The sequence below is a fragment of the Trachinotus anak genome, unplaced genomic scaffold (genome assembly GCF_046630095.1).
Source record: "Trachinotus anak isolate AG129_WGS33_773 ecotype Australia unplaced genomic scaffold, CSIRO_AGI_Tana_v1 ptg000034l, whole genome shotgun sequence".
NCBI lineage: Eukaryota > Metazoa > Chordata > Actinopteri > Carangiformes > Carangidae > Trachinotus > Trachinotus anak.
The window spans coordinates 2,026,139-2,042,865 of record NW_027273885.1 but is presented as its reverse complement, the minus strand read 5'-3'; the positions used below and the strand labels follow the sequence as shown (position 1 = coordinate 2,042,865).

General features: G+C 41.3%; 1 protein-coding gene and 1 long non-coding RNA gene across 13 annotated transcripts in view; both read left to right on the top strand.

The window, feature by feature from the left end:
* Positions 1-3,410, top strand: part of myo18ab (myosin XVIIIA b) — a 115,242-nt gene extending 111,832 nt beyond the window's left edge. For all 12 annotated transcript variants that reach the window (XM_071471940.1, XM_071471935.1, XM_071471934.1 and 9 more), the window contains one exon: positions 910-3,410. Coding sequence is in view for 3 of the 12 variants with exons in the window: in XM_071471939.1 (XP_071328040.1) it covers positions 910-1,009 (100 nt within the window). In the remaining 9 variants the exon portion in view is untranslated. The remainder of the gene's footprint in view (positions 1-909) is intronic.
* A 2,545-nt stretch (positions 3,411-5,955) lies between these two features.
* Positions 5,956-16,626, top strand: LOC139614426 (uncharacterized). The gene is made up of 3 exons (XR_011687041.1): positions 5,956-12,958; positions 13,224-13,437; positions 16,174-16,626. It is a non-coding gene; the product is annotated as an uncharacterized lncRNA (long non-coding RNA).
* The last annotated feature ends 101 nt before the right edge of the window (positions 16,627-16,727 follow it).

The following is a 16,727-nucleotide window of genomic DNA, read 5'->3' as shown; positions in this document are numbered from 1 at the left end:
ATATTTAAGCAGTTTGACTCTTAAATAAAATTAAAGAGCTGGGTTATGCTGCATGTGGACTGGTAATGGGATTGAATTTTTCTTGTGTCAGAGTTCATTAGAAACATTTGAGATGACTGCTCTAATCGTGTTTAGATATTGGTAATCATTTGTTTCATTTTCATTTGGTCTCTTGTTTTCCTCTTTGAGTTGTTACCGTAACAATTTTGAGAATGCAAACAAAAAATGCAAAGTACTTTATTTGACTGGCATCTATTTAATCCCTTAGGAACCATATTAACATGAAACAGTTGCATGTGATCATGGTACCACATTGCATGAAGTGAGTGAGGTTTTGTTTCCACAAGATGTAACACAAGAACAGACAAACACAAACAAATGAAGAAAACCTTTGACAACACATACAGACTGTCAGATTTAGAATGTATATAAAACATGACAATGCAAACTCACACAGACGGTAGGTGATCTTCTTAGCAACCTTCCAGGTGCAAGGTGTTGGGGGCAGGACATCCTCCCTGCTCACTAACTGGAGCGCTACTCAGCCGCAGTTTGCTCATTGCTGCCATTAGTGGCTGGAAGATGTACTGCAGCAGTTCTAGAGATGAACACAGACGTCTCACACTATTTCATTTTTTATTAATCTGACTAAATCGTTTCTTTGTTACTTCACTTCTGCCTGTCGTCGTTGTTTTTTTTTCCCACCTGGCAGGTCATTAAAAAAATTGCATTTCTTTTACATATTTTTCTCATAACAAGTTTTATGAACCCTGTTTTCTGCCATGTGTTGTCAAAGTGACAATGATGTTGATGTCTTACATTGCAGGGCATTGAGCTCTTTTAGCCACTGCACTATTTTCTGTTAAATTCTGGGTAATAACAGCTTCCACTTGTTCTTTCTTGCTCCAGCCCCCCTGGTCGAAGACACTACTACTTCAGTAGATCTGACGAAGAGGAGGAGGAAGAGGAAAAAGAAGAAGGCGGGGCGACCCAGGGCTCTTACTCTTGATACAGATACGGCAGCCAAATAAAAGACGATGACGGCGAGGACAGGCCCGATGAGACCACGTCGTAGTCCCTCATCCTGTCGTCATCATCCACCCTCTGAAGTGCAGCCTCACTCAACTGGGACAGTTTGTCTTGCATGCAGAGTTGACCACAGTTGTGATCAGTTGATCACAACCACGCACCTAAACACCCACAACCACAAACCTGCAAGAAAACACAGACGTTCACATATTGTAGATGTTCCTAACAGTCAACTAAGGCAGAATCCTCACAGTTTGACAAACTCCACAGTGGTTTTGACTCCTCATTCATCAGTCTAACCTCACTGCACACACAGCAGCTCCTCCATTAACGACTCGACTCTGCTGGTTGCATGCAAGCAGCAGTTGCTTGGTTTGAGCAGCCATCCTGTTAAACTCCAGCAATGGTTGTAACTGAGCCAAAGAACTTGAGGTTGCAATTATAGTAGATTCTTTCTTTCCCTCTCTTTGTCTCTGTCACTCTTCCTCCCTTCTTTACATATAGTACACCACAATAATATGTATTGCCATAGTACAATGTATTGCCAAAAAAGCCTTTGCTCTAAGTATGTGTGCACACTGTTTTACTTATTGCCAATTGATGCTGAATCCTGGGAAAAGTTCCAGCTTTTTTCCTACTTCCTCTTTCCTTTTCGGGATAAGTGCCATTTGACTTAAGTGGGCTCCTTTACAGCTGGCTTCTCTGCAGCTGTGGCATTTCATGAACTGCTGCACTGCACACCGAAGATACTCTCATTATCATCTGCTTGCTTTTTGTTTGCCTGAAAAGTTTTCTGCCTTTCGCTGGCAGTTTATCTCTTCCTTACAGGGGAGGGGGACTGCATCACTTACTGCTCCGCCATGAAAGCGAAGCTTTTTTTTCCCTCCTTTTGTTATTGATGTTTGACAGATTTGTTTTGCCGTCAAGCAAATTACTTTCCGCAAGGTTTGAGCTTACCTCTGTGAAACGCCTTGTCTTACTTTCATTTTGACTTGATTTGACTACGTACTTGCCGGAATTAGAGAAAAGAGAAGAGACTTAGGCTCTGTCCTCGTGCTTGTCGTTCACACGCCATCTGTGTTTTATTTTAAGTTTGATGTGCTTTACTTTTCCAAAGGGAATTTATTTAACCTTGGGCACCAGTCATGTGTTGGTTTCTCACAAAAGCCACTGAGCGTATGGAATCCTCAACCTGCATGTTCAAGAAAAAAGCTGGTGTTCTGTATTTTTCTTAGTCTAAACAAATCACATGGAAAGATTAAAACATGAGTTTTGAGTTTTCTTTCTTGTGTAAGAAACTATTTTGAAACTAAGTCTGAACAACCACGTTTCTCAGTATTCTTCAGTGAACAGAGCTTTGGTGCCATCACAGCTCTTAGACCTACATCCATTGGTTTCTACTGAAGGTGTAAATCTTTAAAACGGTTGTAGATATTTGCTTTTCCACTTAACCACCAAACGCTTCTACACATTATCTCTGAGATGGTTTGGTGTCATGATGTTTCATTCAGAAAGGCGAACTAGTTGTTTTGATTTTGCACTAGCTAAAAGAATATTAGCCTAGTTTAAAGCTAAGCTATAGATCAGAGTGACACTGAAAGGCACAGCCTGAGAATTTAGAATTGACAAATTATTACAGATTGAATATTGAATTATTAGCTTCTGTATTGGATTCTCAGGATGATTTTCTATTGGTCAATGGTGCAAATTTGCTTTCTTTGAATTAATGTCTTTCCGTGTGTTTTGATGATAAGAAAAATCTTGAATATCACCTGACTTCTCCTTTAAAGCCTCATTAGGTACTTTAACTGTAACTTCATTAACTGGACATAGTACAGCCCGTATAACCAATACTGTGAATTGTCAGGTTTTCTTTGTTTTGTTCTTTGAACCCAGCGATGCCTCTAAACAGCAAGAAAATAGGAACCTGCATTTTCATGGTTGCTGAAGTGTTACATCAAACCCTTTGGTCGTCTGTCTGGTATTTTCTGAGTAGCAGTACGATATTATTGAAAGCCATTTAAAGAGCGTGACATGGCATTTTGGGGATGAAAAAAAAAATAGTGGATGTTCATCGCGGGAGAAGTTGGATCCTCATTTTTATTCTCTATGCAGTCGACACAAGTGTGGAAATGTGTTTTTGGATTGACCCTGATAAAGTGTCTGACTTCAACAGGAAGAAACTAAAGAGCAGACATAATACTGGTGACTGCACACAGTATTTATATATAAATATGTGTATGATTCATGCTAGCTTTGAAAATACTTCATGTTTATTTTCATTATTGAACAAATTGACCACTTGGTATAAATTTTGCATTACAGTTTAATATATTGTAAATAAATGATGGTGATTGTTTTACGATGCCTTGAAGACTGGATTTGTCTGAGTAGTCTTTGTGTTTCTTTGTGCGTCTCAGTTTACTCTTCCATGTGAACTCATGTCTTGTGTCTTTGATGTCTAACATGCATTTCCTTCCCCATGAGGTGATTTATCGTTTTGGTTTGAAACCTGCTCAGGGTGCACGCCAGTTCCCTTTCCTTGCTCCTTCCCTTATTTGGGCTCTAAGCAGCGAGGAGGGATCCCTAAGGAGACATCAGACCAGCCTTCAGAAGTCTGATGTGCTCCTTTATTGGAAAAATCTGCTGGTGATTGATGCTGCAGCTGATGGGACTGATCTGATTCTGTATCACTGCAGTTTTATAACAAAGTGGAGACCAGTGGTTCTGTGGCAACTGTTTAGGTCTGACTGATGAAAGAACCATCAGCATCTTCCTTCATTAGACAGATTTGTTTTGGTGTGATCAGATACTAGTCAGAGAGAGGAGGACAGTCTTTTGTCATCTTTATCATTAATGCCGTCCAGAGCCTCTCTGTGTGGAGTTAGGATGCTCTGGTTTCCTCCTCCAGTCCAAGGACATGCGTGTTTGGTTAATTGGCAACTCTCAATCAACCATGGGTGTGAATGTGAGTGTCAGCCCTGTGATAGGCGGACGTCCTCCTTTCAGTTGGGCTCTTTTCCCTCTCTGAAACTGGAGGCATCGGGGAAGTCACAGGGATGTTGGAGTGTTTTTTCACCTCTCTATAAACTGGTTGGGGACTTCTGAATGTACTGAGCGTTTCGATGTGTTACGCAGCTTTCAGGGCACAACAGGCCGCGCTAACAGGATTTGCCGGGGTAGAGGCTGCACTTCGGTCACCATCTGCGCAGCTTAAAGGAAGGTAAACTTTGTCACACTGCGGTCAAGCGAGGTTTTAATACTTTTTACGGCTGTGATGCTTTCATTTATATGGCTCACAGTTAGTTTGGTAACACATTTAAGCTGAACAGGCAGGAGAAGGTGTTGGACTTTAGAGGACGAGGACGTATCTGTTCCCTGCAGGCAGTTTGTTCCAGTGTAAACTTGATTTGTATCAAACTCACAAAAATATCAGTAGGAAAGAGTTTGTTCATTTTGGACCAGCTTTAATAACTTATCAATGCTGTTACTAAGAACAAACTTGGCAGCCTGGCTTTAATGTTACCAAGGCAACAAAACGACTGCAAAATACAATATTAGCAGGAGGGGACAAGTTCTTTGTTTAAATATCTTCTATCCGACATAATAAAGTCAGAATTTACACTGTATTCTGTGGCCTGTCAGACTCTGTGACCTGTAGTGCTGCAAGACATTATGCATGCAAAACAGCAGCAATTTATTTCATTAATATTCACTGAAAGATAAAGGAGATAAATAAGGCAGTTAATATTATTTTATATACATGTTGTCTCGATTTAAGCTCCTCCAGCTTCTGCAGCTGCAGCACAGTGAGGAGCAGAAGCTTTTTCCTCAGAGCACAGAGAAAAGTGGCTGAAGACAGAGGCTACAGTCAAAAACTGTTTTTTTTATTATGAAGGTTCCAAACTGGGTGAAATGACCCGGAAGTGTCGAAGTGGCGGCCGCGATAAGAACCGGTCCAATTCTTGAAAAGATAAGGAAAGGAGCTTCAGAGTTTCCTATCTTATCTCCTTTAGCATAGGAAACACTGGAACTTCCTTCATGAAAGGAAAGGAGATAATGCCATCCCACAGTTCATTGCAGCAGCAACATTTAAAAAGAGGCAGCGTTGTGGTTTCATCACAGCAGACCCACATAAACAGAGCCGCTGTTTTAGTTCAGTCAATATAGATTTCTTCTCCTTCAAAACCAGTTAGGAGTCATCATTAAGAACAAGTAGATTAAATTTATAGTTAACAATAAAAAAAAAAAAAAGAGTTTTCACTTGTGTCTGAATATCATTTATTCTGGCCCATTACTCAGTTCCTTATTTTTATCGATTTAATATTTTATTGGCTCAGCTTTCTGTACTTGTGTATTCCTTTCATGTTTCACTTTTCAATCCTTTTTGTTTTGTTTTTGCGGTTTGGAAAGGAGTATTTATTGTAAATTAGTTATAAATAAATTTGGTTTAAAAAAAAAAAAAGCCCAGTGTGAGTGCTGTCAGATTCTCTCAGCATAGTTGTCTTTTCCTAACTCCTTATGAACTCTCCTTCACACCTTCGTGGTTAGGAAAAGAGACTGAGTCAGCCTCAGCCTGAGTCAGTGAACGTCTCCGAACATGTGGAGAACGCTGAAGTACAATGTCGATAACTTCAGTTTGATTATTAATGATCATTTTTTGTTTTCGTGTCAGTGTCATGATGACGGTTCACAATCAAAATGATCAGTTGTGTTATTAGTGTTATAAGAGGAAGTTCTATCACACAACACAGTTTACGTTAAAGTTCAGGGAATATCATGGTTATGCAAATAAACTGGTTAATTTAAGATGAGGTTTGGTTAAAGTTACAGAAAGACAGAGATTAGTGATCACAGTAAACATTTAAGGCAGAATATTGTAATTCTGGGATACTGAGCTGATTTACCTTTAACAAAACGTGCAAACCCCATGTATTCAAGATTTGTTTGTCTGTCGTAAAAATGAATATGGACAAACAGCATCTGACTGGTGTCAGCATGTGTCATCCACAGCAGCAGTGAGATGAAGACTTCCTGTTCACAGACGTCTGAATCCTGCAGTTATGTGTCTTCTTCCTGCGACTGGAGTGACGAGCATTGTCGAGCAGTGATTACACACGTCAGATGGTTATTGACTGAATGTTGTGAACCAGCACCAGACTGTGCTGTTATATACTGCACATCGTACAGCATCACGGCTGCGCTCACACAACCTGACAGTTTTTCCAACAACACTCACTTGTAGAGCTGCAAGCTCTGACACACTGAGGACACACACAGTTCGCACAGGCACAGAGGAAAGCAGACGACTACTAAACCCTCTCTCTCTCCTCATTATATCACTGAAACCCGTCACAACCATCCGCCCCAACCGACCCTCGCTGCACCCACCGCCGGCAACAGGAGGTTACTGTCAGCCTCAGTGTTTGTTACCTGCACACAGCCTCTCAGAGCAGTTGCAGGTGATGTGTTCAGAGTGAATCCTCAAACATCTGGTTCAAGCAGACATCAGCAGTGTGTGTGTGTGTGTGTGTGTGCAGACTGTCATTTCGAGTGCTTCAAGTGTCCTTGAAGGACTTTCGAGAGTGAACAAAGATGTAATCTTTTTCTGATCAATATTCAATCTAATATTTTGATAAATGTGAAGGATGGGCTCTGCAGTTTGTCCTCGTTGAACGAGCAGAGAAAAGTCCTTCATGTAGTTTAATCAGATAATCTGTTCACCAAAAGAAGACTGTTAAACTTCTGTAGGAACTTTTAAACTAATTTTAGTTTTTTCCAACAGGCGTGTGTGGTGAGACATAACAATTACATTATAACTGTATGAAATCTATAACAGGAAGTATGTGTGTGTGGAATTTCTAGTTTCAGTTTGGGTTATTTGTGCACAGTCAGTTCTCCAGTAGACCTCCTTTATGGGGTCATATGTCACAGCTGCAATGTCCCCATGTGAAGCTAGTTTTTGAAGTCCTTCCTCAGCGTCTTCCACAGTCATGGGGAGAACACGCAAACTCAGGGTCTGAACCACAGACCAGAAAGTCCTGGTCAAAGGGAAAAGTATTTTTCATGTCTTTTGCCATCTCCAAGAAATATGACGTTCTTCACTGTTTGCTGGAACTGGAGCTGAGTTCATTTGTCTTAAAGGGCTGATATGTAAGTTTTCTCTGCCGCTATGAACGTTAATGATTGTTGCTTGACAAAAACTTCAACCATCGTGTTTACAATACGCCCCGTATCAGTGCTGCTTCTTCAGGGCGGACTGGAGGCTACAGTGACTCGGTATCGGAAAGTGACAATTGCAAGAAAACCTTAGACAGTCCAGTTGTACCTGGGCTAGCTTGTTAGCATGCTAACTAAAATAGATGTGTTAAAAATGGAAGAAAAACAAGAGTCAGCAACGGTGTTGGTGGTGAACTCAAAACCTGACTGACTGGTAAGTACACAGCTGTTGATGCTAACGTTAGCTATGTAGTGATAGCAAAACTTAACTAACCTAACTAAGGTTAACATTAAAACTAATAAAAAGCTCCTTCAGCTAACTAACATTTCTAAATAACTGGAACCTCTTAATACATATTGACCTGTGAGTTACAGCATGTTTTAACACTCTTACACAAATTATTAAATAAGATAAAAGATACGAGCTTTGCCACTGGAATAAAGGTGACGTACCATCAGCCACTTCTTCATCTCAGTGTCACTCCCCCAGGACGTGTAAATAAGCAACTCTTTGCTAACATGCTAATCATATCAGCTAATGCTTTTCAGGTTTTTGGTTGAGGCTGTGAGAAGGATTTCAGAAACACTTAATTGACGAGTCACCTCAAATTGTAAAAGCTCCACATTACCGGAGAGAGCAGTGAGCACAGGACCTCAGTGTCCTCAGTCAAAGCCGCTGCACTGGTCTCAGCTTGTTCCTTTGTCCCCAAGTGCCCAGAAAACTCAGCGTTAATTCAGCGCTGATATTAATAGCACAGAGATTTAAAAAATCACCACCGAGGCACAGAGCCTGGGTAATCCCCAGCCAAGACTCAATAAAAGGAATATATGTAGTTAGTATTTTTTAGAGAGAAGTGGGGACTTTTTGAATACTCAGCACAGTCTGGGATCTGCCGTATAGACATTATCTGGCAGACAGCACATGACCTGCAGCTTTAAGGCAGCTCATTAACTTCAGCTCGGTTCAAACACGGCCTGCACACCCTATCACAACAGCACATCGCATTCACAATGGACTGCTTTACGAAGCTATCTGGTAATTAGCAGTAGCTACAGCAGTGTGTACGTGGCCTTGTTACAGTAACCTGAGCAGAGAGCTGATAAGAACTAATGCACAGAATTTATAAATAACAAGGGAAAAAAAGACCAGGCCTCCATTCAAAGGAAGTTCATCAAAATGCAGTAAATCTGGTTAATGAATTCAAATAAATATTCAGTTCTTCCCTGATTCATACATCTAGATTTTTGGAATTCATTAAGTACCAATTGTCAGCTGGTAATGGAGGGCTTCTCGTCTCTAAGGTTTCATATTGGTAAAATGCACCGAGGCTGGGAGGTCGGTCCCATGCAGTGCTTCTCTTCACGGGTCAAGTACATTTTGCTCTTTATCTGTTGCTCCCTGCCTGCGGTGTAGTCTCGCTGACAAGCAGAAGCCACAGTGGGAAGCAATCTGAGGCGAGGTCAGATCGTCCGTGGAGCTGGTAAGTGATGGTGAATTCGCCTCGCTGCGGCTCTTCTACAGGGGAACGTCCCCAAGCAGCAGGCAGCTGGGCTGTACCTCGCACACAGCTCCGCTCGGTGGCTCAGAAAAGTTGCTGTGCTGTTCTAGGATGGTGGGGGGGTGGGGGTTGAGGGGATTTCAGACAATTCTCTCAGGTGCTAATACCTGATATTTTGCTGAGATGAAAAAGTGCACCCCCCTCTGAATGAAACAAATTATTCCTCCTTTTCCCTCCGACTGGTGAAAGATTGCAGATTATTGTTTGCAACCCTTGTACCTTTGCAATCAAACCTCCATATGGCCATTCAGTATTCATGAGCTGAATGATGGGAGATTAGCCTCTTAGCCGCTGTAGCACATCTCCGCTAGCAGGGAGGGGGAGGCGAGGACGGGCAGACTGAGGTGATGGAAGGAAGAAGCAATCGTGGGAAGGCGAGCACACCTTTCCCCCAGAGAGACAGTGACAAGAAGATGTTGCTAAAACATGCAACGCCCTCGGTGTTTTCTGCTGGCTGCCTCACCACAGAGCTCATTACCCTTCCAAATGTGGCTGCTGTTTCCCTCTTCCCCCTCGGGCTCCTTGGCTGACAGTCCATCTTGTTTTTTTGGCTGACTCGCAGTCATTGCCTCTGACCTTGTGTCAAGCCGGCGGCTGACAGCCCCTCTGAACTGTCATCTGCTTCGGAGGGAAAACCACTTGATATTGGTTCTTTTTTTCAACAAGAGGGAAGAGACCAGGGGAAACGGCCCGACCTGGAGGCCTGAAGTCGCTGCCAGCAGCAGGGCCGCACTCAGGCTGGGACCCTGAATGAAGCACTGGACCTGGACCTGTTTTCACTTTGCCTAGAACATCCAGTTTACCCACCAGGGCAGTGGAGGGCTGCTGCTATTCTTCCTCCTACTGTGATTGAAAATATCTTTTCATTGTTTATATGACGTGGTGGGTTATTGAGTCTTTTCAACTCAACATTTAAAATGACACGACAAGTCCACCACCTGATGAAGTTCATGTGATATGATGAAAAGCTCCAGAACGGATACAGATCGATAACTGACCATGTGGTGAGATTATTTTCTCGGCTGCTTATTTTCAAAAACACATTGTGCTCATCAGATTATCTGGTCGCTGTAAAGACAAACATTCACTCTTGAGAAGCTTAGAAATGACTTTATGTTGTTTTTGTGAATTGATTCATTGATTAATTGTCCCGACTCAATTATGTTGAGTTAATGACTTAAAGTTAATCTGTAACTTTTCCACATTAAAACATCTGAGTGATGATATGACCTGTGTTCTATATGTTGTTGAGTTGTGTTTGTACATTATCCCAAATGTGTCCATCAATTCCCAAACCAGAGAAATCTGTGATGGTAACGCTCCGTTTCATTGGTCGCCTGCCAGTGACATCATATCCTCTATGTGCTCGTGTTGTGTTTGTCTGACCGAAGCTGAACATTGACTTTTCACGGGGTCTGTTTATCCTGGAGAGGAGGAGCAGTGGACAGCAATGGTGGTGAAGACAACAACTCCCATGATGCCACGCTACTTCCCATCATCACCCAACACAATATTCTGTTATTGTTTTGATTGAGAGACCATTATTGGCAAGAGTTACATACTTTGTGTTTAATTATCTTAATTGTGAGACATCAATTGATCGAACACCCTCATGGTGTATTTCTCATTATATATGATATGTCAAACTATTACGATCTTTTATTATATTATTTGACTGACGAAGATAATTTTCTACCCACAAGCCCCATGGAAGCTGATAATGCAGGAGACTTAATGACAGCGGTTCCAGATCAGTGGCGCACATACACACAGCAGAATGTGTGGGAGCTTTTCGTGGGTTTTTAATTTGCTGTTCCTTGCAAACATTTTACAGATGGCAGTAAATGAAAGATAAAGATTAACATCAGCCCACATGAGCATGTATGGTACAGCATGATAAACGTGTCAGCTGCATGTGAGTACGAGCTTCCACTTCAATTTAATGTATGTGTTTTAAGTTTTCCATGTTCAGTAATTGTCCACTGTAATCCTCAGCTCTGTAATGGGACGGATTCTGCCCCTTCCTTTTAAGTATAAATGTCAAACCTTACAAGTTTCCCTTAAGACAGCACAAAACACATTTAAAGGTCAGTTCATCCAAATTACACAAAAATGTTCACATAATTTATCAAATGATCTGCGTTGGTGTCAGAGACACCACCTGAGATATCTGTTCTGCATTTAAACATGACATTTGAAAAACTTAACACTCATATATCTGTAAACAGGAAAAGAGTTTTTATATCATAAAGACTGTGACCCAGAATGAACCAGATGTTTCTTATATTCAGTTATTTCGTTAGATGTTCAGTTATTTTTTCTCTAAATGTCATTTCCAGTCCCTTTGACACTGAAGGAATTAAACTCAACTGGAGACATGCTGAAATTCTTTCATTCTTAAATCATGTTCTTTGACCTGAAAATAAGCCACATTTAAACATTTTAAGTCTAAAAACACTTGCATCAGCTTATAAAACACCCAACACATGAATGCTTTTAATTACAGGGTGTAAACTTTGCAAAATTTCCCCCAAAAGGTCTGAAGGTAAATGTGATTTGGGTGAACTTTGAAGATTACTGGCATCCAACAAAAGGGGCCCACAGACGTGTTGGGAGAAAGAAGAGGACACAAGAAGAAGGTTTTAGCTGGACAGAGACCAAATAGCAAAAGATATGGGAATATATGATCAAGGTTTGGTGCATCAGTGGTGTGGCCTGTTAGACCTGTGGACCTGGGTTTTAGAAAATCAGTGTGTAGATCTGGAATTACTTAACATTAAGCACAAGAAAAAGAATACAGATTTAACTGGAGAATATAATAGTTATAGGGACTGTAAGTAAAAAGACGGTCTACATATTTCTACAAATCCAGAAACAGATGCAGTTTCTGTGTCTGGCTTTTTTATTTTTATTTATTTTTAAATTTGCACATGTACAGAACAGCCTCCATAGCATTGTATATTTATTTATTCATTGTGTGTAGTATTTCTATTTTATCTTATTTATTTTAGAATTTATTTCTGTTCTTATTTTATTTGTGATTAAATTTTCTTCTGCTGCTGTGTCAAATATGAATTTCCTGTATGGGGGATTAATAAAGGTATGTCTATTCTTATCTTAGCTTAGCTTGGTTTATCTAAGCTATCGAGTCCCCCTGTTTAAATGTATATAGACTACTGCTGCGATGTTGATGGCTTCAGAAGGAACTGAACAGGTGAGTTGCACCGGTGCAGTGATCAGGGGTCCGAGCAGTGATGCTGCCGGGTCCCTGTTGTTTTGGTTCTGGTTTGTATTGATTCTCTGGCAGCCCTTGCAAGCATTAAAACGGGTACAGCCAGAAATCATCAGGACTTGCTTTATGAAATCTTGTTTGTTAAATTATGAATGATTAGTCAAGATAAGAATATCACATTAATTTGGGTCCTGGCACATTCAGGTATCCTGGGAAACAAGAGAGCAGACCGATTGGCAAAAGAAGCTGTTGAGATCAATATTAAATTAAAAAGGGTAAATCAATGGTGGCAACAGTATTAGGATAATGCAATAAAAGAGAGACTCTAACACTCGATCCAAAACAGAGTTGGAGGTTAGAAAGCAGGGGAACAAAACAGAAAGAGCTTCACAGGAGAACATCCAACGGGTCTTGTGATCACTGCCACTGAGGCTATCTTCATATCATGCAGGACGTTTGAAAAGATTTCACAGTTTGGGAAAATAGAGCAGGTAGAGGACAACGTTAAAGTCTAACATAATGTGACAGTGTTCAAGGAGGGAAACGGATATTTAGTTGTTTAAGAACAACTGGACTGAAAAACAGATTTAAAATGAATGGATACTGAGGGAGAATAAAGCTGCTGGTGATACAATGTTTTGGATGCCACCTGCCGTAAAACACTGAAGAAGAAGAAGCAGAAGAAGAAGAAGAAGAATGACAGACAACATGGCCGCTGACTGAGGCCTGCTCAGTCCTGTTGAGGATCCAGTCAGAATCCAGACAATCCAAAGCTGCTGCTCCACCTCTGTCAAACATTAGGAATAAAGTTTGTTCAAAAAGCAGCAGATCCAAAGATTTCAGTGGAAAATCACCGTTATCATCATATTTAAAGGACCAGTGGAAGCAAGCCGACCCCACCCACGCCTCAGGCCTGCAGGTACAGAGACATATTTTATTTTCTTCTCAGGAGACGTGGGGCAGTAGTTGGTTGTTGGTATAAATGTGGATTTTGTGACTGTAAATGGGACCATGGTGTGGTTTTCTCGTTTGGGTTCAGGATTGTTTTGTCCTGCACTTCACAGTGGAGCAAAATCAAAGTCCTCTTTCATCTTTCATAATGTTTGCTCTTCTTTCATCCATGTTAACCTCTCTGATGCTCCCGCTGGCCAACACGGCTCCTTACTGTCAAACACTGAGCTCAGGTTCTGCCTCTAGTGCACAGTCAGAGGTCTTCTGTGCAGAGGGCCAGGGCTGCAGATACTCAGGAACAGCAGTGTGAGCTCGGCGCTGATCAGGACGACAGGTGGAGCGGAGCCTGGAGGGCTGGTGGAGCCTGACCTCATGTCACAGCTCATCTCTGGGTCTGTGGAGAAGTGTTTGGGAAAGGCCTGTGAGCTACAGCTTCGCCCTCTGAAGGTCAGCAGCAGCTCTCACATCACACTGCAAACTTTTTCACCCACCTAACCACTCAGCAGGCCGTATTCATCACTTCGCCTGTGCATAGTTAGCTGAGCTTAGAAGCGTCGGTAAGTTATCGCAGCGTGGTGGTAAGGTTTACACTGAAGGAATCCACAGTGAGGGAAATGACCTGGGAGCCAGTAGAGACCACAACAATCTGTTGTTTTCATCAGTGTGGTTCAGAGATAAAATACAGACCCTGTTTAGTTTATTTGTAAGGGACGAGTACAGAGAACTCTGACAGTTGCTGTTGTATTGTACGTTTCCATCACCTGTCCCTTGAAGGGTCAAGCAATCGTTAAAATTATACATTGCAGTTTGAAATCAGTGCGTTGTTTGATCCGTTCCCCGTCGCTCGGGGTGATTGCTGCTCCTGCTCACGTTTGCAGCTGCTGTTGCTGGTATTTGGTGAAAAGGTTAATAAAGAAAAGTGATGTTTCTCAGACAGGTGCCGTCCTGATGTACGGTTCACGGCCTTTCACTGCACTGTCAATGAGCATGACTCATCAGACATTACTGTCCTCATCTCAACTCACCAGGACAAACTAGATTTACATTCGGTGGAAACCTCTGGTTCCTGGTTCAGTAACAGGAGTAAATCTGTGGAGAACTGTGAGTTTTCCTCTCATAAAGCCTTTGATAGGGACATCTTCTGTTGTTGGGGGGATGTGGAACTCCTGCTGAACTCCAAATAGGTCATGGATTGACTTAAAATCAAGATGGAAGATGATTGTGTTGTTTTAGTGTAGTGCTAAGTAACTTAAACATTAATGTAATTCTTGGTCATGTGGCACTGGTCCATGCTGTGCACTTGTCACTATAAAAAAAAATCAACATTATATAAAAGCTAAGTCATAGAATTTTAAAGCCAATTGTCCTTTCAAGAAAAACATCACCTATTGTTTCAACGAGGCCCCCAGAATGACACATGTTCACATTCAACTGACAAAGGCCTCAAGCAGCTGCAGTAATTATGACTCTGGCAGAGCAGGAAGTCAGGGGGTTTTATTAGAGGGACAAAGACCACATAATCAGGAGGTGAGGGTGGAAGGATGGGTCAACAAGTGTGTGTTTACAGGAGGTTTTGTGGCAATAATTCCAGTGTTCTCCGTGGTTTCTAATGGTGGATACTTAAAGACATTAGAGAACCATTTTAATTCAAAAGGAAAACTCTCAGATATAAGATTTTTCATATCAGCTTTTGCACCCTGAGTCTTCAATCAGTGTCTTTCATTCTTTTCTCTTTTTAAAAATCTTTTTTGGACGGATTTATATGATTATAATCCTCACTCTGTTAATGCAAACAGCAGCAAACCTGATTCACATGCTGTTAAGATATTTTTAATCTGACCTCATAGCAGACAATTCTCACCTTTTCTGAGATACTGAGTGTAAACTTTCCTTTCTTTTTTTTTTTTTTGGTCATTTTCTTTTGCTTATACACTCTTTCAGGGAGTGAAGTGAACTCCTGTGCAATGCATCACTATAAATGTATTTACACATGCACTGCCCAGTTCAGTCACAGTGACCGGTGGGTGCTGCCCAGCTCCACTGTGAGCCTCTCCGAGCTGTTTCGTCTCAGCTCCTCTGCATTACGCTCTGCATGCTTCAGGTTTCCATCGCCCCTGTAAATATGCATCACTGCTGCAGCTCTGTGTGCATTCTGGGAAAATGTCATTTATGATCAAAAGCTTGCGTTTGTCTGAAACCTGCGTGACAGTGGTGGCAGTGAGGGAGGGAACAGACATGACATTATGCTGTAAGCTTGGCTATGTGGAAAACACTTCTGCTGTCATTCTCAGTCTCACCGTATTTCTTTTTTTTTTCTTTTTTCTCAGTCTTTCCACTCTCACAGCAGTGATTTGAGAAATGGTTCTAACTGTTGACTTCACCCCTTCTGGGAGAATCTTTAGCTCACCGCTGGTACTTCTGTTTCATCCTCTTTATTCTGCTTTGATATACACACGGTTTGATAGAAGAAAGGTTTGTGTAGGTGGCCACTGCGCCTTGTCTCTGCTCCATGTGGGTTTCAATGATTGTTTACGACTCATGGTATCCAGCAGTGGTTCTGTACTTTCCATGATGTTATTTCTGCAGACTGGACCCCACCTTCCTGTAAACCTTTTTTTTTTTTTTTTTTTAAGGCCAGTGAAATTGGTGACAGAAACAAAAGGATGTTAAAAATTATGAAAATAAAAACATTCAAAACAGTTACTAATTCAAAAAAGTTAAGTTTACTCTTAATTCTTAAAAATTAAGTCTCCCTCCCTGGGGTTTTCAACCAGAATCTCAGTTGGTCTGGTTTAGTTTATCCCTACACGCAAATACATGTACAAAATAATAATGTGTATGTAAAAATTATATATAAAACCGTTTGGAGCTGGAATTATTGCATATAGTGACATATGTGTCTAGCCCATAGAAATATGTATGTTTTTGTATCTATGCTTATATTGTAGACATGTTATATATATAAATCCATCCCAAAGCCTGTCAGTATATGTTGTAATATAAGTCTGCAGATTTGAAGATTTATGACGACGTGTGGCCCCTTTAACATTACTCATAGAGATATGAGTCATTGTGAGACTAAATATACTGATTAATGCACCTTTTAATGTGTTGCCTTTTTTATCTGAATGCTTCTTGCTAACCTGAACAAGATCTTTTCCACATTTTCCTTGCCCTCGACAGCTGCTGGTTGACAGTATGAACTCTAGACTGGTGAACCTGGAGAACTGACTGAGCTGTATCAGGTGTCTAACGCTGGTGTTACACATATTGTTCATGTGCAGCGAAACTCTGGCTTTTTCTTTTTTCGAGCTCGGTGGGATTTTGGAGGCTCCACATTGTTCCAGAGAGGTGTTTTAGTTGGTCCTGCTTGATGATTATTGCTGGTTGAATATTTGCATTTGCATGTTTAATGTACTACTAATTCTTGCAATTTGCATAATGGTCCTTTGCAATCCATCTGAAGTCACTTAGAGGTAAGAGAGCAAATGGCTCACTGATCTCTGCCATTGCACTGCATAATTTTCCCATTCCTGCTGATGGCCTTGGTTGGCATCCATTGTAATAGGCCGTCCGATTAGTGATTTAAATGTTTACCGGTACATGGAGAAATAAACCCAGGCAATAGGCCACCTCTGAAGCCGGAGCACGCAGCTGGCTTCACAGACAAATGGCTCCAGGGCTTATGTCTTTTTAACCACGTACTTAGTCGGCAAAATGGTGAATGCTGGGAAGGC